The sequence below is a fragment of the Malaclemys terrapin genome, chromosome 3, assembly GCF_027887155.1.
Source record: "Malaclemys terrapin pileata isolate rMalTer1 chromosome 3, rMalTer1.hap1, whole genome shotgun sequence".
NCBI lineage: Eukaryota > Metazoa > Chordata > Testudines > Emydidae > Malaclemys > Malaclemys terrapin.
Genome location: NC_071507.1, coordinates 76028119 through 76052142, shown reverse-complemented (window position 1 = coordinate 76052142; position 24024 = coordinate 76028119). Strand labels below are relative to the sequence as shown.

General features: G+C 42.9%; 1 protein-coding gene across 2 annotated transcripts in view; it reads left to right on the top strand.

Moving 5' to 3' along the window:
• The first annotated feature begins 2608 nt into the window (after positions 1 to 2608).
• Positions 2609 to 24024, top strand: part of EDARADD (EDAR associated via death domain) — a 34831-nt gene continuing 13415 nt past the window's right edge. The window contains exons 1-3 of one of the 2 annotated variants that reach the window (XM_054022838.1): positions 2609 to 2684; positions 20482 to 20540; positions 22491 to 22530. In XM_054022838.1, coding sequence (XP_053878813.1) covers positions 20538 to 20540; positions 22491 to 22530 — 43 coding nt within the window. In that variant the 5' untranslated portion in view covers positions 2609 to 2684; positions 20482 to 20537. Of the gene's footprint in view, positions 2685 to 13471; positions 13636 to 20481; positions 20541 to 22490; positions 22531 to 24024 lie in introns of those variants that run through there. The other variant, XM_054022837.1, reaches the window with a different exon arrangement.

Here is a 24024-nt window from a genome sequence, read left to right as displayed (position 1 = left end):
ATCATGCAAACAAAGAGGGATGTATGTGGAAAGGTTCTTAAGAACATAAGAACGGCCATACTGGGTCAGAACAAAGGTGCATCTAGCCCAAAATCCTGTCTTCTGACACTGGCTAATGCCAGGTGCCCCAGAGGGAATGAACAGAACAGGTAGTCATCAAGTGATCCATCCCGTCACCCATTCTCAGCTTCTGGCAAACAGAGGCTAGGGATACCATTGCTGTGCATCCTGGCTAATAGCCATTGATGAATCTACCCTCCATGAATTTATCTAGTTCTTTTTTGAACCCAGTTATAGTCTTATTTACTTTCTCCACATCAGTCATGATTTTATAGACCTCTATCATATCCCCGCTTAGTTGTCTCTTTTCCAGGCTGAAAAGTCCCAGTCTTATTAATCTCTCCTCATATGGCAGCCGTTCCATTCCCCTAATAATTTTTCTTGCCCTTTTCTGAACCTTTTCCAATGCCAATATATCTTTTTTGAGATGGGCGACCACATTTGCATGCGGTATTCAAGCTGTGGGTGTACTATGGATTTATATAGAGGCAATATGATATTTTCTGTCTTATCTATCCATTTCTTAATGATTCCTAACATTCTGTTTGCTTTTTTGACTGCCGCTGCACATTGAGTGGATGTTTTCAGAGAACTAGCCACAATGACTCCAAGATCTCTTTCTTGAGTGGTAACAGCCAATTTAGACTCCATTTTATATGTATAGTTGGGATTATGTTTTCCAATGTGCATTACTTTGCCATTTATCAACATTGAATTCCATCTGCCATTTTGTTGCCCACTCACCCAGTTTTGAGAGATCCTTTGGTAGCTCTTTGCAGTTTGCCTGGAACTTAACTATCTTGAGCAATTTTGTATCATCTGCAAATGTTTACCCCTTTTTCCAGGTCATTTATGAATATATTGAATAGGACTGGTCCCAGTACAGACCCCTGGGGGACACAACTATTTACCTCTTTCCATTCTGAAAACTGACCATTTATTCCTACCCTTTGTTTCCTATCTTTTAACCAGTTACCAATCCATGATTGGTACATACATACAATGTGATGGGGGCTAATTTAGCTACAACAACTCAGGAAAAAGATCTTGGAATCATCGTGGATAGTTCTCTGAAAATGTCCACGCAGTGTGCAGATGCGGTCAAAAAAAGCAAACAGGATGTTAGTAATCATTAAAAAGGGGATAGAGAATAAGACTGAGAATATATTATTGCCCTTATATAAATCGATGGTACGCCCTCATCTCGAATTCTGTGTACAGATGTGGTCTCATCTCAAAAAAGATATACTAGCACTAGTAAGGAATGGTGTCCCTAGCCTCTGTCTGTCAGAGGGTGGAGATGGATGGCAGGAGAGAGATCACTTGATCATTGCCTTTTAGGTTCACTCCCTCTGGGGCACCTGGCATTGGTCACTGTCGATAGACAGGATACTGGGCTAGATGGACCTTTGGTCTGACCCGGTACGTCCTTTCTTATGTTCTTATGTTCATGAGAGGACCTTCTCTCTTATCCCATGACAGCTTACTTTGCTTACATTTTCTATTTCTTTCCCCCATTATTAAGTATGTTGCTCAATCTGGTGTCATTAAGACCTGGACCAGGCAGGCTTTGAACTGCATACAAGACAAGGGGTTAGACAAGGAAGTACAAGAAGAACAAACCAGTACGTATAGAAAAATCACAGAGCTAGATCTTTAGAACAAATATGTGGAAAACAGAAGACAAAAAAAAATTGAGTGAAGAAAAAGAGGTAAAGAATAACTGAGTACAAAGAGGAATAAAAAGAAAACAGATCCACGTGAAAGGGAGACGGGTGTACAGCTGAATTCTGTGCTCTTACATTTTGTATATGTGTTATATTGAATACTGACAAGTGTCACTGTGTGGTGCATAGCTGTTGTCCTTGTCCCTAATACTAGAGAGTACAGAGGCAGAACAAGCTGTGGAAGACTTACCATAGTTACCTTTAGAACCTTTCATTATTGAAAAGATAGGACTCCAGGTGCTAACATGGAAGTACTGGACTAATACTGAGTAAATCTCAGCAGGCACTAAATTCAAAATTTTTGGAGTTAGACAGCTAAATCCATATTTAGACATCTAAATTAAAGTGGTCCAATTTTCAGAAGCATTGAATACCCACAATTCCAAATGATGTCAATGGGAGCTGCAGATGGTCAGGACCTCTGAAAATCAGATCATTTATGTCTAAGGGTCTGATCCTGCTCTCCTCAAAGTCCATGTTAAAACTTACATTGATTTCAGTGGTGCAGGATCAGGCCCAAAATATGGATTTAAGAGCCTAAATTTGAACCTTTAGATTTAGATATTTTCAGATGCCTGAGCAGATTCAGAGGGAGCTGAATCTAGCTGTTCTGACAGCAAATACATGTTTGTACCATCTATCTAGCTAGCATGCCTCTCCTCTTGAATGTTAGTTATCCCATCACTGTGCTATAACTATTGAAAGGGGATTCTGTCATGGTTGGTAGGACTTACAATTGTTTGTCTTCTTATAGGTATTTGCAAAGGGGATATCTCCAAACTCCTCCATCCACAGCAGAATTCTTCGCTCGATTGGAGAAATATGCATATTAGGAAAGAGGCTTTAATTTTGGAGATCTCACCTCATTCCAACCCTGATGAGCTTAGAGAACCTCAGGTAATGAAAAACCCCTTTCCCTAAAAGACAGAAGCTGTCCTGTACGGATGGCTGGTGCTTGGCTGGGTCCTCCTGTATTTGCTCAATAGCAGCCATGGAGGGACCTAGAAGAAGGCAATAGCACCACAATGTATTACCTCCCAACCTGATTTCTGAGTGGAAATCTAGGGGCAGAGAACAGCACTTCCCTTGTTCAACTCTCTGGCACCCTGCCTATGGAGGGACATCCACATAGGAAAAGGGACTGGGACAGTACCATATAGGTGACACTCGTAGCCCACGCAGAAAATGGGAGATCTATTCTGAGATCTACCTAAAATGATCTAACTACATGTAATTGCTAGTATTTGTCTCCATTTTCTAAAAATAAATTTTTATGTCATAGCATTCCTAGCAACCCTATAATAATATACTGTAGACATGCGAACACTCAGTGGAAAAAATTGAAACCTTTCCAAAACTCAGAAACGTTTTGTACATTTTCAGGGAACAGGTCTAAAAACATACAGAAGCTGCCAACATTTGAAAGCTATAGAGGGACACTTGGGAGAAAAAACAGGAACATAACTTCTAACTCTGTTGAAATACATTAAACTTAGAGAGTGTAGGGGAAAGAGAGTGGAGAAATAGTAAATATTTTGTAAAACAAGGAATAACCTTCCTAAATAAGGATAGTTGGAATATGGGTAGCAACTAGAACAATGAACTATTATTTATAAAATTGATTTCTGAAAGACTAGCTTAATCTTGCCAGCAGGGGTTAGTAGCATAAATCAGTCCCAAGGAGGGAAATAACATGTTTCACTGAATAAATTACAATGGGGATGAGGTTTATGCTCTGGTAGTGAAGAGCTGTTGCTTATTTCCTTGGCAGGAGGTCTTGGGTGACTAGTATGAGGTGAAGCTTATAGTCATTCATGAGAGGGCTAGAATAGCACTTTGTTGAACAAGAACATACTGTGTGTGGGATAAAAAGGATGACATTGGCAGCTTTTATTCAGAAGACGGACAACTCCTTCTTAAACAAGGGGTACTGTTAGATCGGAACTCTGTGTGATTTATCAGATTATTTACAGCTGTTTATAAACTCACCCTCTGTGCTGAAGGATTATTTTTGACCATTTACTTTTTGAAATGGTTGTAGCTACTTTGGGGCCTGATTCTATAAAGTCCAGAATACTTGCAAGGTACAGATCAGTTTAATTGAGTTCAGCATCTTTCAGGATCAAGCTTACAGCAGATGTAAATTGTACTCAAGTATATTGTCCTGATTAGAGAAATGACTGCATTGTTTAAGAAAGTTTAATTGTTTTAATGCAATCTAATTTCTGGTGTTTACTTGTTACCATACAATCAAATTTATAGTCTTGCCACAATCATTGATGGCTCTGACTTGTCAGTTAATAAAATAACAACTGGTGATTTATATTTCTATCATTAAATTAAGATAAAAGAATGGAAAGTTAACCACTAAATTGATTTACACTGCTAATAGTGTGTACCAGATTACTATATCACATTGCTGAATCCTTTATTTAGGTCCAGGGAACAAGTACCTGTTTTGTTCCTGCTAACCTAAATGTTGAGATGGGCTTGTTGACCAGAATATTGACCTTTTTCTGTGACTACAGTACTTTAGTTTAAAAAGTGTTCAATTAATTTTTAAATAAAGTGATCAAGAGTTCATTGTCAAATTTAAGAATTCTTCCACTTGAAATTCAACTTTGAGAAACTGAAGTGACTTGCAGAAACAGCCTTATTAGTATGTTATTAATAGTGTTAATCACTTTTGAGGGCTAGCCAGTTTTATTTTGTGGTGACGACGCAGGAAAGGAAACAGAACACCAGGTCTGTGGTAGCTAGAGAGCTTTACAAGCCTCTTGCAAAAAGCCTCCCAGGAAAACTTTTCCTGGGGTTTTTATTTCTCTCCTTACTTTGTTTACAACTCTTCTTAGTGGTTACATTCTTGCGCATAGAAGAGCCAGGCAGTATACATGCACATAAGATAACGAACCCATCTCTTGAGCGCGTGAACACCAGCTGCGAGGAAACAATCAAATCAGCCAAATAAGTTTCCCAAACACAAACGCTGGATTGAAGGTCACTCCTGCCTCGTAGCCATGGGAGCAGTTTGCCGCGCCTGTGGACTGGCGATTCGGGAGCTATGCATCTCTACATCTCCCCCTGTTTTATTTTATAAATGCGGTGTTTAAACAAAACACTCTCGCAGGGTAGCAAACACAATGCCACTAGATTGGGTATACATTAAACAAAGCAGCAAAGTAAAACGTCAAACATCAAAACTAGGACCCCATACTATAAAAGGGTCTTCATCTACTCTAAGGGTGGCTATAACTAAATATAATCCTACCAAGGAAGAAAAACGTCTTGGCGGATGACTTAAGCATAGCATTTCAGCATATCAATTTGCTATTGCATACAAAACTATTATCAGCAAGCTTAAAACAGCACATTTCTTTCACTGTCTCACACCCCAGATGTTGCTGGGTGGTTTACAGACAGGAACAAGGCAGGTACTTAACAGACCTTGCATTTCTGGGGCAACGGCCAGGCAGAAATCAGATTGATTTAATACTTCTGCCAGGTGGACCCAGGTGTTAAACTGCAGCCGCTGCTCCATCTGGGGTTCGCCTTGGCAGCTAGGGGCCAACAGGAAACTCCCCAATACACACAAAATAAGGAGTGAATTAGCATTAAGGCAAGCTAACAATGTCACAAGGTAATTTTCTGCGGTAGGTTCTAGCTGCTGCTGCACTCGCAGCTGCTCGGCCTGCAATGAAAGGGCTTTAACCTGTCCCCAGGTTATGCGCTGCGGGGGCCCCCGCGGGGGGCGCTGGCGAGGACGCTCGGGATCCTGCAGATGTAGGTTGAACTGTGGAATGGGGTTCGATAGTCCCTGGTGCCAGGCCATCGCCGTGCCACGGGCGGATGTTACGCGCCGGGACCCACAACGGACCTGTAGGAAGAGAAACGGCAGCATGCCCTCGTCCCCACGTTATAAGGGGCACTGGGCCATGCCACTGAGGGTCTGGGGCCTTGCGATATTTAACAAAGGGGCGGGGCAAGGCCTGGTAGCTGCGAAAATGACATTCTGCTGCAGAGTAGTTGTCAGTCAAATTCAAATGATTCAGGGTAAAAAGCACTGCAGCCAGCCATTCCTGGCGGGGAGGAAGGCCTACGGGAATCCCCCCTTTCTGTTTTTGGCGGACCAGGGCTTGTTTGAGCGCACGATTGGCTCGTTCCACAATGGCCTGGCCTGTGGGGTTATACGGGATACCAAACGTGTGGACAATGTCCCACGTGGTACAGAAGGAGGCAAAGGCCGAGCTACAGTAGGCGGGGCCGTTGTCGGTCTTAAGATGGGATGGGTGACCCATGATTGCCATAGCGCGAATCATGTGATTAATAACATGACGAGAGGCCTCACCCTTCTGGGGGGTGACCCACACATAATGGGAAAAGGTATCTACACACACGTGAAGATACTGCCAGGGGGCAAAGGGAGGGAAATGTGTAACATCCATTTGCCAGAGCTGGTTGGCCGAGGTTCCACGAGGGTTAACCCCTACCTCCGGGCTATTGGAGAGAGAAGCGCAAAGGTCACACTGGCGAACAATGGCCTGCGCCTGATACAATGGGAGAGTGAACTGCTTGGCAAGGGCCTTGGCGGATTGATGAAAAAAGGCGTGGCTTTCGATTGGGGAGGAAAAAATTGAGGCCACCGATTTGACCGCCTGGTCGGCCACCGTGTTGCCTTCTGTTAATAGGCCCGGTAGTGTGGTGTGACTGCGAATGTGTGCCACAAACAGTGGGCTAGAGCGGGAGGAAAGGAGCTGTTGCAGGGTAAGAAAAAGGGCCAACAAATTGTCATCACAGGAGGGCGACACATAGGAACCTGGAAGAGACTTAAGAACATTAGTAACATAAAGACTGTCAGTAATCAAATTAAAAGGGTCATCCTGGAAGCATCGGCAGGCCAGGATGACAGCAGCCAACTCTGCGCGCTGTGGGGAGCGCTGAGGCAGGGTAAAGCGGACTTGCCAAGTGCCTTGCACCTGCCAGCTGACCGCACCTCGTGTTGGGCCGCCGTCCGTAAAAAGGGTAAGTGCATCCTTAATGGGGACGGTTGACAAGGACGGCCGGAGGTGAAGGCAACGTTGTTGTAGGAATGAAAGACGGGGGTCAGGGGGAATGTGATATTTAACTTCCCCAACATAGTCAGCAAGAGACAATTGGAGGGTGGCACTGCAAGAGACAGTGCGTTCCCAGTCTTTAGCCGGGATGGGGACAATAATGGCAACGGGGTCCCAACCCAAGAGGGTACGGGACCGTTCTCGCACTTTAAAAATCAGCTCTGCGGCCTGTTGAGGGAGTGTCTGAATAGTATGCGGAGGGGAGTGGGTCAAATAAATCCATTCAATTAAACGAAGACGTGCTGCCGCCCCCTCCTGGGCGAGGACAGCTGTCGGTTGTGAGAGTGTGGGAAGCAAAATGGCAAAAAGGGGCTGTTCCCTTTCTCGGCGGTCGACCCACACCTGGGCCAGGGTCTGGTTAATGAGGGTGACCGCTTGGCGCTGTTCCTGGGAAACGGGAATGATATCTCCGGGGAGACGGCCCTGCCGAAGGCCAGAAAAAAGAGGGGACAGCATGGAGGTAGTCAGAGGGCAAAAAGGACGAATCCAATTAAGGGACCCCAATAACTGTTGAAGCTGTACAAACGTAAGAGGGTTGGGCAATACCAACTCGGGACAAACTGGACGGGCATATGACTGGAGCATGCGGTGACCAAGATACAAAAAGGGTGGCTGACGCTGGATCTTGTCCGGTGCCACAACCAGGCCACACGCCGCAAGCTGGTGGCGCAGTTCGTCCAGCCAGTCATCAGGGAGGACGGGGTGAGCCACCAGGATGTCATCCATGTAGTGGTAAATTAAGGCATCTGGGTGTGCTGCGCGGAAGGGCCGTAGGGCCTGCGCAACAAAATGCTGACACAAGGTGGGGCTATTCAACATGCCTTGAGGGAGCACATTCCACTGATAGCGTGGAGTGGGCTGGGAGTGATTCAAAACCGGAACAGTGAAGGCAAAGTGCACCCGGTCCTCAGGGTGCAAGGGGATGGTAAAAAAACAATCCTTTAAATCTATTACAAATAACCGGTAATCACAGGGAATAAGGTTGGGATTAGGGGTACCACACTGCAGGGGACCCATAGGCTGTATAATTTTGTTAATGGCGCGAAGGTCCTGCAGGAGGCGCCACTTGCCAGATTTCTTTTTAATCACAAACACGGGGGTATTAAAGGGGCTAGTGGACTCCTCCAAACGTCCTGCCTTCAGCTGGTCATTAACCAAGTGCTGGAGGGCCTCCAGCTTTTCTAAAGGAAGCGGCCACTGCGCAACCCATACGGGTTCGTCAGTGAGCCAACGGAGGGGGAGGGCCGTATGCCTAATCATTGATATGGATGGTGGCAGTGAACTGTGTCAATAAATCACGGCCCCACAGGTTGAGGTGGACGGGGAGAATGATAGGCCGGATACGGGCGCGGCGGATGCCTTGGGGCGCCCTAACCTCCAACCATCGGGCACTTCGTTGTGAGTCCTGTGCCCCGCCCACACCCCAAACTGCCGGAGCCTGCTCTGTGGGCCAATGGGCGGGCCACTGCGCAGCGGCAATGACGGTAATGTCTGCCCCAGAGTCGATAACACCCTCGAACGGCTGATCGTTGAGGCAGTAAATGCGTTTGGGTTGGGGTGCTCCAATGTCTTTAACAACTGCTGCCACTTGTGGGTGAATAGTGCGCTGGTCGGTGGACCCGAAGCCTCCGGTTCGGGGAACATTTCTTCCCCCTGCCGGAAGGGAGTAGGGCACAAGTATGAGTTGCGCCCAGGCATCTCCCTGAAACAGCCGTTTCGGGAGATGACTCCACAGTTGAACATGGATAATTCCACCATAGTCCGAATCCACCACCCCAGGCACCACAAACAGGCCCTGCTTGCTGGCGGACGAGTGGGGTAGGACAAGGCCCACCATGCCCTCCGGCAGCGGGCCCTGAATCTGGGACGGCATGAGGAGGACCTCCCCGGGGAGAGTGATATCCATATTTTCCTGATTAACAAGGTCAATCCCCGCACTGCCCCTTGTGGCGGCGGGGGCGTCGTGCACGGAGAGGGGCGCGGCCTTGGGTCTCGGGCTGGTCGCAGGCCCGCCTACTAGTTTCCCGGGGGGTTGTCTCGGTTAGCAGCCAAGACCCGGCTGTCACCCCCGGCCAAGCGACACTGCGCAGCCCAATGGTAGCCCTTTTTGCATTTCGGACACAGCGTGCGGGGCCTCTGGTCTGTCCGGGGCTTGGGTTTGTTTTTACACATGCCCCCCGCAGGGGCCCGACACTCCCGCCAAAAATGTCCGGGCTTCTGGCAGTTAAAGCAGTTCCCCTGAGGCTTCTGCCCCTTGTGCAGGGCAGCTGCCAGCAGGGCCATCTGATGGGTCTGAGTGCCTACGTCAGCACACGCCTGCAGCAATTCTGCCAGGGTATACCCGGGGCGCCCGACCACTGCCTGCATGGCACGGCGGCAGTCTGCATTGGCATTTTCGTAAGCCAATTTTATCATTAGTTCAGTCTGGGCTTGCGGGTTATCAATCTGCCTCTGGACTGCCTCTTGGAGGCGGTCAATAAACTGGTGGAATGGTTCGGTGGCACCCTGCCGAGTAACCGCAAAGGACTTAGAGGACTCGCCTGCAGCGGGGACCCTGCGGAACGCGCGACGGACACACTGGCCAATGATGGGAAAAGCTACCCGGGGCGTGCCCGCCGCCTGCTCGGGGATGCTCGAAAACTGCCCTGTGCCATATAACTGCTCAGCAAGATAAGCCCCCCCACCTTGCGCTGCTGCTGCAAGCGCCTCTCGCTGGTACTCGCTATCCCACACAACGTATTGCGCGGGAGACAGCACCATGCGACACATGTCTTTCCAATCTTGGGGGAGCAAGAAGTAACCGTTTGACACACCTTCCAAGATCCCCAGGGTGAAAGTGGACCGCACCCCGGTCTCACGAACTGCCTTGCGGAGCTCGCGCAGAACTGAGTAGGGGAGAGCCTCCCAGTCCACTATCTGCCCCCCATTTCCATTATCCCGCCAAGAGACGGGAAACGCCTCGAACCCACACTTGGATTCCTCATCGGTCAAGAGACCGGCCTCACGCGCTTGCCGCACCGCCGCGGCGACAGCGCCCCCCTGCCCGACCGGTAGGCAGGGGGGCGCCGCCACGGGCGGCGGCGCAGGGAGGGTCAGCTGTGGGCAGGAGGGGGGTGGCCCATCACCTGGGGGCAAAAGGGGGACCGGCTTGGGGCTGTTGGGGCCGATCCCCTCCAGTGCCTCCTTACAACGCTGCCAGAGCAGCAGGCACTGAACTGGGGCACGGGGTTTACTATACAAGGTGATCCCAATCTGTATCCAATCAAAAAGCTGCAATGACCCGCAGTCTGGATACCAGGGGCACTGGCGATCTATTTCCCTTAGGAGGTCCTCAATATGAGCGACCGGGACAGCGACACATGATCGCTGTCGTATAATCTCTTGTAACTCTCTTGCGTGCTCCTTCTGGGCACTGGAAAGTTTCCCCCCCATACTCACGAATAAGGGGCGGCAAACAGCCGCGGGCGCGCTCGGCGTATCCAGCCGGTGAGTAGAGGGGTATCACGTCGGGGTCACCAGCTGTGGTGACGACGCAGGAAAGGAAACAGAACGCCAGATCTGTGGTAGCTAGAGAGCTTTACAAGCCTCTTGCAAAAAGCCTCCCAGGAAAACTTTTCCTGGGGTTTTTATTTCTCTCCTTACTTTGTTTACAACTCTTCTTAGTGGTTACATTCTTGCGCATAGAAGAGCCAGGCAGTATACATGCACATAAGATAACGAACCCATCTCTTGAGCGCATGAACACCAGCTGCGAGGGTACAATCAAATCAGCCAAATAAGTTTCCCAAACACAAACGCTGGATTGAAGGTCACTCCTGCCTCGTAGCCATGGGAGCAGTTTGCCGCGCCTGTGGACTGGCGATTCGGGAGCTATGCATCTCTACATTATTTCACTTCCAAACTATGGAAGATTTTTAGGAGGTGAAGTGTGAGATAGTAAATAGCACTAAGCCTCAAACCTGGGGCAGCACCCAGTAAAAATGGTAATTTCTGTATTTTACAGCATCGTCACAATGGTATAAAAATTTTATTAAACCTAATGTTAAAAAAAATTATATAATACATAGATTGGGAAAAGAGTGTCTGTACATCTGGGTATAGTGCTTAGATTAAAAACAAACTTTATATTTGTGGATAAAAGTCATATGATACATAGAGTACATAATCAGCAATAACCCAAATTTAGGTGAATAGATTTAGCAAATTGTACAGAGATTCGGTTGTGGAAAGCAAAGTATATCAATGAGTGGAGATTGTCCCTCAGTAATTGAGAATTAGGTTGATTGTCCATTTAGAAAATGCAGTCCATCACAATGGTATATTACAATTAGTATTCAATCTTTTACATATTGAAGGAACCAAGGTACACATTTATATATATATATACAAATATTTAATATATATCCAGTGTAGGCATATTTGTTTTTTTTGTTTTTTTTTTTTTAACTGCAGCTACCTCTGGGGTAGAAGTGGCAACCTTTGAACAGTGCACAACAACACTACGCAACCATGTCTTCATCCGCGACATGGCATTCCTTTGCTGAGGCATAAGCTTGGCAAGCCTAGAATCCAGAAAATTCTTAGCTACAGTATATCCTTGTCTACCACTGGCAATTGTAGGGGAGATTCCTACCGTTGATCTAGCACTGGTGCAGGTCTGTGTTGAAGAAACAAGTTTTCTTTTCTTTCCAGATCCTTAGCTTGATTACTAGGTCAGAAAAAAGTTTGTGCTTCAAAAGAAATTCTTCCCGGATGAGGATGCAAAGTCAGCAATTTTATTGCTGACTAAGTTCTGGTTATTAAATAATTAGGGAAATCCACCATTTTCTGGGAGTACTTGTCAATAGTTAAATTACATGGGAACCATCAAAGCCAACCAGTAGTCTGAGGAATCTGAAGGGACTCAAATTACATGGCTCAAGTAAACACTTTTCCGTTGCTTGTTAAGCACCAAGAAATACATAAGTGATGCCAATGATAGTGATTTTTTTGAACACTTCTGTATCCATTTAACTCAATTGCATAACTTTCATTTATTTCAGTAGAAGCAGGGTTGGAATCTTGGTCTTTTAAAATAAAGGACCTGGTAGGATGGATTGATTTACAGTACAACACAGAAGGAAACTTCTCTGCAACTGTTTCTTTTATTAGAATTCACAGATCCATAAAACTGAGACACTGAAAAATTGCTAAGAAATTTTAAGTGTTACTGAAAATATGAAAAATAGATTCAAGTGTTGTATTTGAAACTAACATGCAAATTAGGACAATTTAGTATTTATTATTTTCTTTAGATTTTTATCATGCATGGAATATGGAAAAATCAATTAAACAAAACTATACAATTTCTTGTATTGCTATATATTAACAGCCAAATTCTACCTTTAGTTACACCTGTGAAAATCCATTGATTAGTGGATTTATTTTGGTGTAACAGAGTAGAATTTGGCCCTAAAATAGATTAATAAAATAAATACAAATGTTGATTGTACAAAAGCAAATGATGTAAGACTATGTTAACATATAACTGAAATAGCTTAGCTACTTCTGTATATATAACAACATATGAGATTCTTTATTAAGAACATTATCCCATTTAATGACCTATTTGAAGAACTCTATTACCTTTAAATATATTAAACCTAATACATGAATTTTTTAAAAAAATCTCTACCAAATAAGAGAGCTTAGCACAGGCTGTTTGAGTGTAAATTACGGAGATTTCTAAAACAAAAATAAAAAAGATACACTAAAATCCTCAGTGATAAGAGAGCCTTTTTAAAAAATTGTTTAAAAATTAGTCTGATGGACCAGATCCTGAAAACACACATGAAATCAAGCCCTGACCCTGCCTTGTGATCCACAAAGGCATAGCAGTCAATCCTCAGGGATCACAAGGTATGATCAGGGCCTTAACTTTAGGCACACAGGTAAAGTTATTTACATCCGTAAGTATTGGCAGGATCAGGGAATATGCTTGGATTGTAGAGTGTGATGTAATAAATTAATTACAGTTCCTAACTGCAACATTATATTGCTTTGTGTGCTGTAATATATATCATATTTAATTTTAATTCATATACATTATGTATTTTTTTAAAAAGTAAAATGCATTGATTTTATTCATTATCTTAGCATAATTGAGAAGAATTTATTTCTAGGAATATTAAACATGTACATGTATTTTTATATACACACATGTACATTTCTATAATATACATACTCTCCTACACAAGAGAATCATATTTTTACACACACACACTCTTTTCCTGAATATAATTTTCATATGAATATATCTAAATAAAAACCACCTCTATACAGGGGAGAACGAATACCATAGAGGTAGAGCAAATATATACATTTGAAAATCAAATAAAAACACATGGTTTTAAATGAACGCTGCATGAGAAGTGGTGGCAGGGGACAAGCCCCTACAGGTGACAGGCACAGACACACCTCTGCCCACTTTCAGCCTGAGCTCTACCTGCAGCTTCCGCTCCCCAGAAAGAAGCTTCACCTCCTTCGTTCAATACCCAACCAGGAAGTTGAGAAGAGAAGAAAGCAAAGCAGAGAGGGAGGCAGTAGCGCCCGCTCGCATTAGCGTGGGGGGTTACCCGGCCGCGCTGGAGGATTTTCCAGTTACGCACAGGCACTAATCCTCACCCTCCGTTTGGCACGGCTGCCAGTCTCCCCCCGCACCCACCCGATGGCTTCTCTCCAGGACCCTCTGCCTGAAGGTAAAGTCCCCGCTCCCCCCAGGACGGAGGGTGCGCGCGCGCCCCGCTGGAGTCTGGCTGGGGGACAGGGTGGGAGCGTGTGCGGCGCGCGGCCAGGACAGTTCTAGAGGCAGGTCTCTGGGGCAGGGCTGGAGGAGGGAGTGTCCACTGGGAGCTGCAACGGGAGCGCCAAAGATGGACATTAACAACAAGGAAGAAGTGGGTTTTTTAACCCACCAAAGCTTATGCCCAAATAAATCAGTTAGTGTTTAAGGTGCCACCGGACTCCTTGTTGTTTTTGTGGCTACAGACTAACAGGGCTACCCCCGATACTTGACAGGATGGACATTGACCCTCCCTTACTCTGCTCGGGGCGGCTTTTCCTTCCCTGCTGTGCCTGCACTTTCGGGGAGAGAGCCCGCAGCGGCTTCCGCTGTGTCTAGCCCTGTGTGTTTCGTGTGCCGAGCTGTGTTCTCTGCGCACAGCTGATCCGTACAAGGGGCTTTCCCCTCCCTTCTTAGCCCAGCCACGCTGGGGATGGGATCAGAGCTGCCAGATTTTCTCCCGCAGGAAACTTTGCCTATTAAAACTTTCAAGCTAGCACAAGTAAGCCCAGCAAGCCGTTCTGCTTTTGAGGAGGCCGCCAAGCCCTCCTCCTCTCCCCACATTGTGTATGAAGGAGAGTTTGGGACGAATATTAAAAAAAATGATTCTTTGCATTTGCATAGCCCCTCACCGCTGAGGATCTCAAAGTGTTTTATGATTCATTAGCTCAGGCATGAATACATTAAACCTATCAGCACCCCTAAGGTACAACACAAGGTGTCTATTACAAAGAGATCCAAAAAGTTGCCTGCCCCAGGGAGGTTTTGTGGATTCTGGATCTCGTCATATTAGCATTTTTTAACCCATTGTACCAGTTTTATAGGAGTTAACTAAGGACTCCTTGCCTTGTCTAGACAAGAAGAACTTTGAATCCCCCCCACACCCACTTGTGTTCTGTGCTGGTGGAATTTAGTACATGCTGAAATACAACATGCCTTGTCTACACTAGAGTTTAGAACACATATTAGTTTGTGCTAGCTAATACAATCTAACCTCCTTCCCCACAAACACTTTTTTTTTTTATGCTAGTCAAACCAAGGCTTGAGGAAGTGATTAAGGCCAACATCTTCAAACTGGATGACCACTGGCACTTAAATATGAATTTGAGTGCATACCATTAGAAACCTGATTTTTAATATTTCAGCTTAAATAACATCTGTCCAGTCAGTGGCAGAGTTTACACTGTTTGTAACAAACAGAGATGTAGCACCAAAAGTAAACAGATTCACGAAAGGCAGAATGTAATGCATTGCAGTATAAACTTGTCATACAAACAAAAAGAACAGGAGTACCTGTGGCACCTTAGAGACTAACACATTTATTAGAGCATAAGCTTTCGTGGGCTACTGCATATGCATCCGAAGAAGTGGGCTGTAGTCCACGAAAGCTTATGCTCTAATAAATGTGTTAGTCTCTAAGGTGCCACAAGTACTCCTGTTCTTTTTGCGGATACAGACTAACACGGCTGCTACTCTGAAACCTGTCATACAAACAAGTTAACCCTAAACCATGGGATAAAGCATTAAATGCTTTTCTGGGGCTTCTTAAATAATTTGGTGTTTTTCACAACAGAGAATTTTTGCAAGTGGAAAAAATGTTATTTCCATTATATAACTCTGCCACTTTTCACCAAGAGTACTTGTTCATTGGTGGAAATAGAGAAGTATCGCTCTCTGCTACATTTGGGAATTCTTCTCAAAAATTTGTTTAAAATGATACTATCACACAGCTCTTGTCATCTCATCCCAGGCTTTTCTCGCCAGTGCCAAAAGCAGATCTGGGGAGAGGGATGAATGGATGGGATTCCACACATCTGAAACAAAATTGGCACTCTGGAAATCCCAATAGCTAAAACAGGAGGTTTTCTGAAAGCTAAATAATGTTAAAGGCAGCAAAAGGTACTCAAATAAAATGACACACTCTAAACTCTGATAAAAATGTGTCAAAATATGTCAGCGTAACCAATTATCCTTTGCAGCTGTAAACACACTTCAGAATACTGAGGTGCCTTACAACTGTCACTGGAAAGAGCTAATCAGAAGAAAAATCTAAATAAATCTAATTCTAAATAAATAGAGAAATAAACTTCTTACATAATTTGCAAGCTCTTACATCATAATACATCATATTACTAGTGTACATCTGGCTGTGAAAATAACTGATAGTAGCGTCTCTGTAGGTTGTAAACTGTTCCGGACAGGGACTGCTTTTTACTATGTATGTGCAGCATTTAACATAATGAGATCTCCATCGCCATTGGGGTCTTTAGATGTTATTGTATTGTAAATAATTAATAATAAGGGCGATGACAATACTAATATCTGAGCTATGACTCTGACCTTGCCCAGCTAGTTGCAGAAGCCTGAGCAGGCTCGATGCGAAATGAGTGCTTGTGCATTTAACAGAAGAGTATTGCCATCTTGCTTAACGAACCTGAATGCTTGCTAAATCTTCCATGGTATTAGAAATTACATCAACCCAGAAACATTACTTCCTTCAACTCCACTGGATTCGCTGTTTAAGCAAGGAGTTTGTCATTTCTCTGATTGGCAAGGAGAGTACACTTAACTTAGGGACAGGGAACGATGTTGATTTACACCAGCGGAGAATCTGTCTTCTGATGTGCAGGCAATGATATTTCTCCAAGTGGCAGGCCTGGCAGCATTGCAAGTATATAATGCTTTTACATAGGAGGAGGAAGAATATGGATAAATGAGAGAGGATTTGCGGACCAAGAAGGACTTCATTACAAATAAAAAAAAAAAAGCGTCTCTTAAGTAAGGCCAGTATGAGCCCTCTGATGCATAAGTAAATTCCTTGGAATGGGGTTGGCTGGCCCTGGCTCTCTACTGCTCTTAAAGATGCAAGACAGCCTGTCACCTTTTGGTTAGGCCAGTTATGGTAGCATCTACTTAACAACTCTGCTTGGTACTTAGAAGTGCACTTACTTTTCCAAGTGCATATTTTTAAAAAAATCAGACCTTCCAAAAAACTAACTATGGATTGGGAATATCCAGTGGCCCTTTTCCATGGCCCCAATTTTTTTAGGCCTACTTCATCTCTGATATTTTCTTGCACTTTGGCAACACTTGTACACCTTGTCGGGCCAGCAAAGTCACATTGAATTGATTTGAATTCCTTATTGCCAGTGTCACAAATGCAGTCATTATTAAAGCTTATGTCACCAAAAGTAGCCCAGATATGTCACTTAATTAAAAACTAGGGCTATCATGCAATTAAAAAAAATTAATCATGTGATTAATTGCACTGTTAAACCACAATAGAATACCATTTATTTTAAATATTTTTGGATGTTTACAACATTTTCAAATATATTAATTTCAATTACAACACAGAATACAAAGTGTACAGTGCTCACTTTATATTTATTTTTATTACAAATATTTGCACTGTAAAAAACGAACGTCGTATTTTTCAATTCACCTCGTACAAGTAGTGTAGTGCAATCTCTTTATCATGAAAGTTGAACTTACAAATGTAGAATTATGTACAAAAAAACTGCATTCAAAAATAAAAATGTAAAACTTTAGAGCCTACATGTCCACTCAGTCCTACTTCTTGGTCAGCCAATCACTTAGACAAACAAGTTTGTTTACATTTGCAGGAGATAATGCTTCCTGCTTCTTGTTTACGATGTCATCTGAAAGTGAGAACAGGCATTCGCATGGCACTGTTGTAGCTGGAGTTGCAAGATATTTACGTGCCAGATGTGCTAAAGATTCATACGTCCCTTCATGCTTCAACCACCATTCCAGGGGACATGCGTCCATTCTGATGATGGGTTCTGCTTGATAACAATCCAAAGCAGTGCGGACTGACGCATGTTCATTTTCATCATCTGAGTCAGATGCCACCAGCAGAAGGTTGATTTTCTTATTTGGTGGTTTGGGTTCTGTAGTTTCCACATCAGAGTGTTGTCCTTTTAAGACTTCTAAAAGCATGCTTCACACCTTGTCCCTCTCAGATTTTGGATGGCACTTCAGATTCTTAAACCTTGGGTCGAGTGCTGTAGCTATTTTTAGAAATCTCACATCGGGATCTTCTTTGCGTTTTGTCAAATCTGCTGTGAAAGTGTTCTTAAAACGAACATGTGCTGGGTCATCATCCGAGACTGCTATAACATGAAATATATGGCAGAATGCAGGTAAAACAGAGCAGGAGACATACAGTTCTCCCCCCAAGGAGTACAGTCACAAATTTAATTTACACATTATTTTTTTAATGAGCATCATCAGCATGGAAGCATGTCCTCTGGAATGGTGGCCCAAGCATGAAGGGGCATACGAATATTTAGCATGTCTGGCATGTAAATACCTTGCAACGCCGGCTACAAAAGTGCCATGCGAATGCCTGTTATCACTTTCAGGTGACACTGTAAATAAGAAGCAGGCAGCAGTATCTCCCATCAATGTAAACAAACTTGTTTGTCTTAGCGATTGGCTGAACGAGAAGTAGGACTGAGAGGACTGTAGGCTCTAAAGTTTTACATTGTTTTGTTTTTGAGTGCAGTTATGTAACAAAAAATCTGCATTTGTAAGTTACACTTTCACGATAAAGAGATTGCACTTCAGTACTTGTATGAGGTGAACTGAAAAATACTATTTCTTTTATCATTTTTACAGTGCATATATTTGTAATCAGAAATAGTAATACAAAGTGAGCACAGTGCACTTTGTATTCTGTGTTATAATTGAAATCAACATTGAAAATGTAGAAAAACATCCAAAAATATTTAATAAATTTCAATTAGTATTCTATTGTTATATGTGCCATTAATCACGATTCATTTTTTTAATCACGATTGATTTTTTTTTCAGTTAATCGCGTGAGTTAACTGCGATTAATTGCCAGCCCTATTAAAAACATGTTTAGATTGAGCTGACAGACTAGTAGCCACGCAGCCCATTGCTAGACATGCCATTTGTTCAGTTTTAAGCCAGACAGTCCTGTTTTTCTGTGGTTTGTCCCCTGTCTGGTACTGAGACAAATTAAATGGAGGAAGCCATTTTGAAGAGCATGACGCTCTGCCCCCACATGACATGACATGTGGGAAGTCACGTAGGTGGGGGCGGGGTCACTTAGGTGTGGGCGAACCAACACCATTCCTGGAAATACCAGAATGTCCAGTATTCTGGGAGACATGTCAGGGGCCATCCAACTCATTGCCACTACAGAACTCGGAGTTTATATTATGAGCTTTGTCATTCACTTCCCAGGCTAACTGGGCCTTGAAGGGTATGTCTACACTGCATCTGGGAGCACCCCTCCCAGCCAGGGTTCAAAGAATCATGTTGGTGGAGCCTGTGCTAGCATGCTAAAAATAGTTGTGTAGACATTGCAACTTGGCAGGAGCTCAGGCTCTCAAGCTTGCGGGGGCCTGAGAGCCCAAGCTGCAACATCAAAGCAATGTCTACACAGCTATTTTTAGCACGCTAGCACAAGCCCCACCAGCACAAGTCTGGAAACTAGGGCTGGAAGGCTTGCTCCCAAATGCGATATAGATAGGGCTGCCACGCATCCAGTTTTTGACTGGAACGCGGTCAAAAAGGGACCCTGGCAGCTCTGGTCAGCACTGCTGACCGGGCTGTTAGAAGTCTGGTCAGCGGTGCAGCGGGGCTAAGGTAGGCTCCCTGTCCAGCTCTGCCCAGCTTCTGGAAGCGGCCGGCATGTCCCTGTGGCCCCTAGGCAGAGGGACAATCAGGGAAGCTCTACACGATGCTCCCGCAGCTCCCTTGGCCAGGAACCACAGTGGGTCTGCGTAGAATAGATCCTGCTGATGTACACTAATGGTTCCCTAGTGCGCTTTAACATAGTACTGATTGAAACAATAGTGCATTAAAGTGCACTAGGGAACATTATAGAGAGATTACTCACTAGAGTATATACTACAGTATACAGTACTCATTATAGAGAGAAAGCCCCCCAAAAATTTCAATTTTTGAACATCCACATAATTCAAAAATTGCTAAAAATACTCCTCCAATGAAATAAACTCCAAAAAACAGAAGCACTAAATATAGTTCATCTTTAGTCCAAGTTTACTTTCCCATTAAGTTTTGAACTATATTCTGTTATTATAATGCTATATTAGTCCTCTTAATTATTAATTTCCTATACAGGGTATTTCACTGTTTGGAGAAGGCCGCTAATGCACAACTGAGTACAACTATTCAGAGAAAGGAATGTTTTATCCATTTTAGCTGTTTTCTGGTTTATTTATTGTTGAACTATTTATGATATTTTTAAAATAATACTTTAAAATATGTATTTACACCTACCTGTTATCAGCTATAACAGTGGTTCTCAAACTTTTGGGTACTGGTGACCCCTTTCACATAGCAAGCCTCTGAGTGCAACGCCCCCTAATAAATTAAAAACACTTTTTTATATATTTAACACCATTATAAATGCTGGAGGCAAAGCGGGGTTTGGGGTGGAGGCTGACAGCTCGTGACCCCCCATGTAATAACCTCATGACCCCCTCAGGGGTCCCGACCCCCCCAGTTTGAGAACTCCTGAGCTATAACTTCTGATGACATTGTTGAATAGAATTTCTCATCTGTCAGCTAGCACCTGTGACTAACCCTTTATACTTTATGACGAGTTCCCATTGCAAATGAACTCCTACGTAATTGATGTACAGTTTCATCTTGGTGAGCTGGTGAAGGAAAGTGCATGAGTGATCAAACAGACAGTTTGAGGAACCTAAAATGAAAAAGCTTATTTATTTGTTTCTGGCAGATCATGCTGCAAAAGAGCCCGTGGAAGATACAGATCCAAGCACTTTTCCATTAGAAATGGTAGGTGTGTCTAGTTTTGTTCCAATGTAACTTTAATACTTGGTTATCTAATATTTAGTTTATAGCTTTGTACAGTTATTTAATTCTGGGATGCTCTCAAAAACCCAAGAGTATGATTGACTGAAACCAGGCACATATACGATTGCCTACTAGGTAATTAACACCATTGTACGCACTGAAATGTTATGTAAATAGCCTCAACCCAGTTGTAAATAAAAAAAATGAATCATTACATCAAATGTATCTTGAATAAATCAATAAATAATCATGGTGAAACCCATGTTTAGATTGTAATCTCTTTCGGACAGGACTTTCTCTCACTATGTGCTTATACAGTGCCTGGCACAATGCACTCATGACCTCTGTTGGGGTTTCCAGGTGATGCTATAATACAAACAGTAATAATAGTACTGTGCATTTCCCTGGAAAGTGGTATGAGATCTTCCCCAGAAACTTAATTATTGTTTATATATAGTCTAAGCGCTTCCTTTAAATGTTGTGGCTGATAGCTAAATAAGGCATTAGAAATGCATGTGACAAACAACGAGGCTCTGCCAGATGTGGGGGTGAACTGAGTGAAGAGATGTTTTACTGACTAGGAGATTTACAACCTTCACTGCATGCTTTTCCTTGCTGGTGTGTCCTGGGATATTCGGAGAAGCAAATCTTATGCTGTCACATGGAATATGTTGGGTAAAAAGAATATTTAAATGTTCTGTAATCTTAAAGAGGACTTTTTGAATTTTGCTCCAGGTTGTTTACTTTAGGTAACAGTAAATAAAAAAATTAACTGAATATATATATTGTATTATGCAGCCCAGAGTAGATTAGTGTATAATGTAGCAGTATGGATGTTTTTAAAAGTACCTTATCTTGTTTGTAAATTGTGGATTTGTCATGCAGCAACATGAATAATGAGAGGGGAAACTATTACTTTCCAGGGGTGACTTCTTCCAAATCAGAAGCCTAGTATCGAAATATCAGCAGAAAACAGAGAGGATAGTGTAAATATTGACCTTAGCCTGTGGCTTTTTGGGGAAAATCAATTTAGTAATTTAGGTTGTGATCCTGTATTGTGATCCATTAGTGCCAACCCCTGAGCATGTGTGAAGTCCCACTGAAATAAATGGGACTTTGCACAGGTCCATGCTAGCAGACCTTGATATAGGAATGGGGTCGTTACTGCCATTTTGTGGTTTGTGATTGCTTAAAATAAAGACTGTGATCTTCAACTATGGTAGAGTTATGATGTCTGTCTGATACAAATACAAGTTATTTTTTAAAAAATGATTTTGTTTCTAAATGAGGAGGATTTTAATTTGTTTGAGAGATTCTATAAAAGCTGATGGAAGCGTCTTCTTGTCTTTAGATGCTGCTAGAGGTAACATGGGAGGTCTCTTACTAGGTCTCTTAGTAAACTATAGCCTAGAAGACGGAATATGTTTGTGTTGTAAATCAGCAGATATGTCCGTAAACTGGGTAGCTGTATTTTAGTTTTGCATTTTAATCAGGTTTAATTTTAATTTTCAAACGAAGAGACCTTTGATTGTTCTTTAGTAAGAATACTTGTAATAACGGGACCATCTTTATTATTGTAGTTACTCTTGATACACATTAGTAAGCTGAGAATCTGACCCAGAGAAATTGAGGCCACTGGCAGAGAGCTAAAATTAAAACCCAGAATTTCTTGGCTCCCAGTCCTGTGCTTAGTTTACTAAACCACATTGCATTTCAAGAAACTGCAGCAAAACAACTAACTATATAATTTTGGATTGTAAATAATCCCCAAACTACCTGTATTAGTATCTGTTTGGCCCATCTCTAATGATTCATTTGTATATTGATGTGAACTTAAATGCCATTTTAAAAAGGCATAGTGGTAACGTTTTCAAATGTACTTTTTATCAAGTACCGGAAATAACAAACATATGTCTTGGTCTTTTTGGACAGAGAGAAAAGTATCCTGTCCAAGATACACGGCTACCTAAAGGTAAGCACAGCAAACTCCAGCTATTATAAATCTGGTACATTATTGTAGTACATGTAATAAAACCATAGGTATAAGAAATATTCTATTAATTTGTTCTGTATTTTTACATTGTAAAAGTTTATGCAGTGTAACAAATTTTTTTTAAAAGTGTGTTATTAATGTTACCTCTGGTGTTTGCCATCTGAGCTCAGCTTTGGTCTAAAAGCCAATTATATCAACAGAATATCTTGTTTCTCAACTTTGAAGGAAGCTATAATAAGCCAATACCACAAAGATTGGGGGGAGGGGGGGAGGGAAGGATTCAGAACTCAGATTAGAGGGAAATAAAAATATTTGAAAAATGGCTTTGAGAGGGTTACCTGTGTGTCTGCAGGTGATCAGAAATTCATTTGAGAGCCCAGAAATATCCAGTGGTCTCCTGCACTGATGAAATCTTGAGCCCTGCAACCAATTCCATCATTAAGCCTTTAATCCTTCTACCACACTAGCTCCGCTGACCTCTCTCTCTTCTTTATTTCTGCATCCCAGACCCTGCTGCAGGCTTCCTTCCAAGGAATGTCCTGAGAGTGCCTTGAGCCTCAGTTTACTCTTCCAAGCATATTGTTCTGAATCCTATGATGCATGTAAAGCCTGAGGAGGGATCCAGGATCCAATTGGGAAGAGAGGTTGAAAAAGTTAGGGTAAAGTCTGATGAGCTGGGTAAACTAAAACTGGAGTTCCAAAGGAGGATTGAGGATTATTTAGGAGACTGGAAGGAGCCAGCAATAGAAATGAGGTGCCATTGAGGATACCAAGAGAAGGGGAATAGATTGGAGGGGAGAAGGGTATGGTACTTTGAACCTGTTCAGTTGCAGGCAGACTGCTCACCTCTTCAAAGTGGTTTTTCTTAAAATTTCTTAAATTTTGGTAATTTCTCTATAGCTTTCCTATCTAAATTGTATTTTTCTTACTCTTATGGCATTAGTTCATTGTATCTTCCCTCCAAAGAAAATCAGATTTATAAATAAACATGTAACTGTTTCAAAGCTGTTTAAAATCTGATGCTACATGTTCAATACAATAAATTATAAGTAAAATTGAAGGGAAATGGAAATTGTGGCATTTTCTGTTGAAAGGAAATTTCAGCATGATCAGTGTAAAGATATCAAAGCATTAATGGAGCTTAGCATTTCCTGTCTGAGAATGGGAAGTGATGTGAAACACCTATTAATATTCTGTTAACTTCTGCATTCTCAAGTTTTCCTTATAATTCATTTTCTCAAAAGTCTAGCACTGTTGTGGGTTTGGAAACTGTATGACGTTAATTTTAGATTGTTCCTTAGATACTGGCCTCTTGGTCTGCTCGAGAGCCTGAATTTTCATCACTATTCAACATGATATGGGGAAAAAAAAAAAAAAAAAGCAGTTTTATAAATGTTGCTGAATCTATAAGTGAATAAAATGTGTTACAAGAGTTTGCTTCATACAGGCCTGATTCTTTAGTTGTTATTTAGG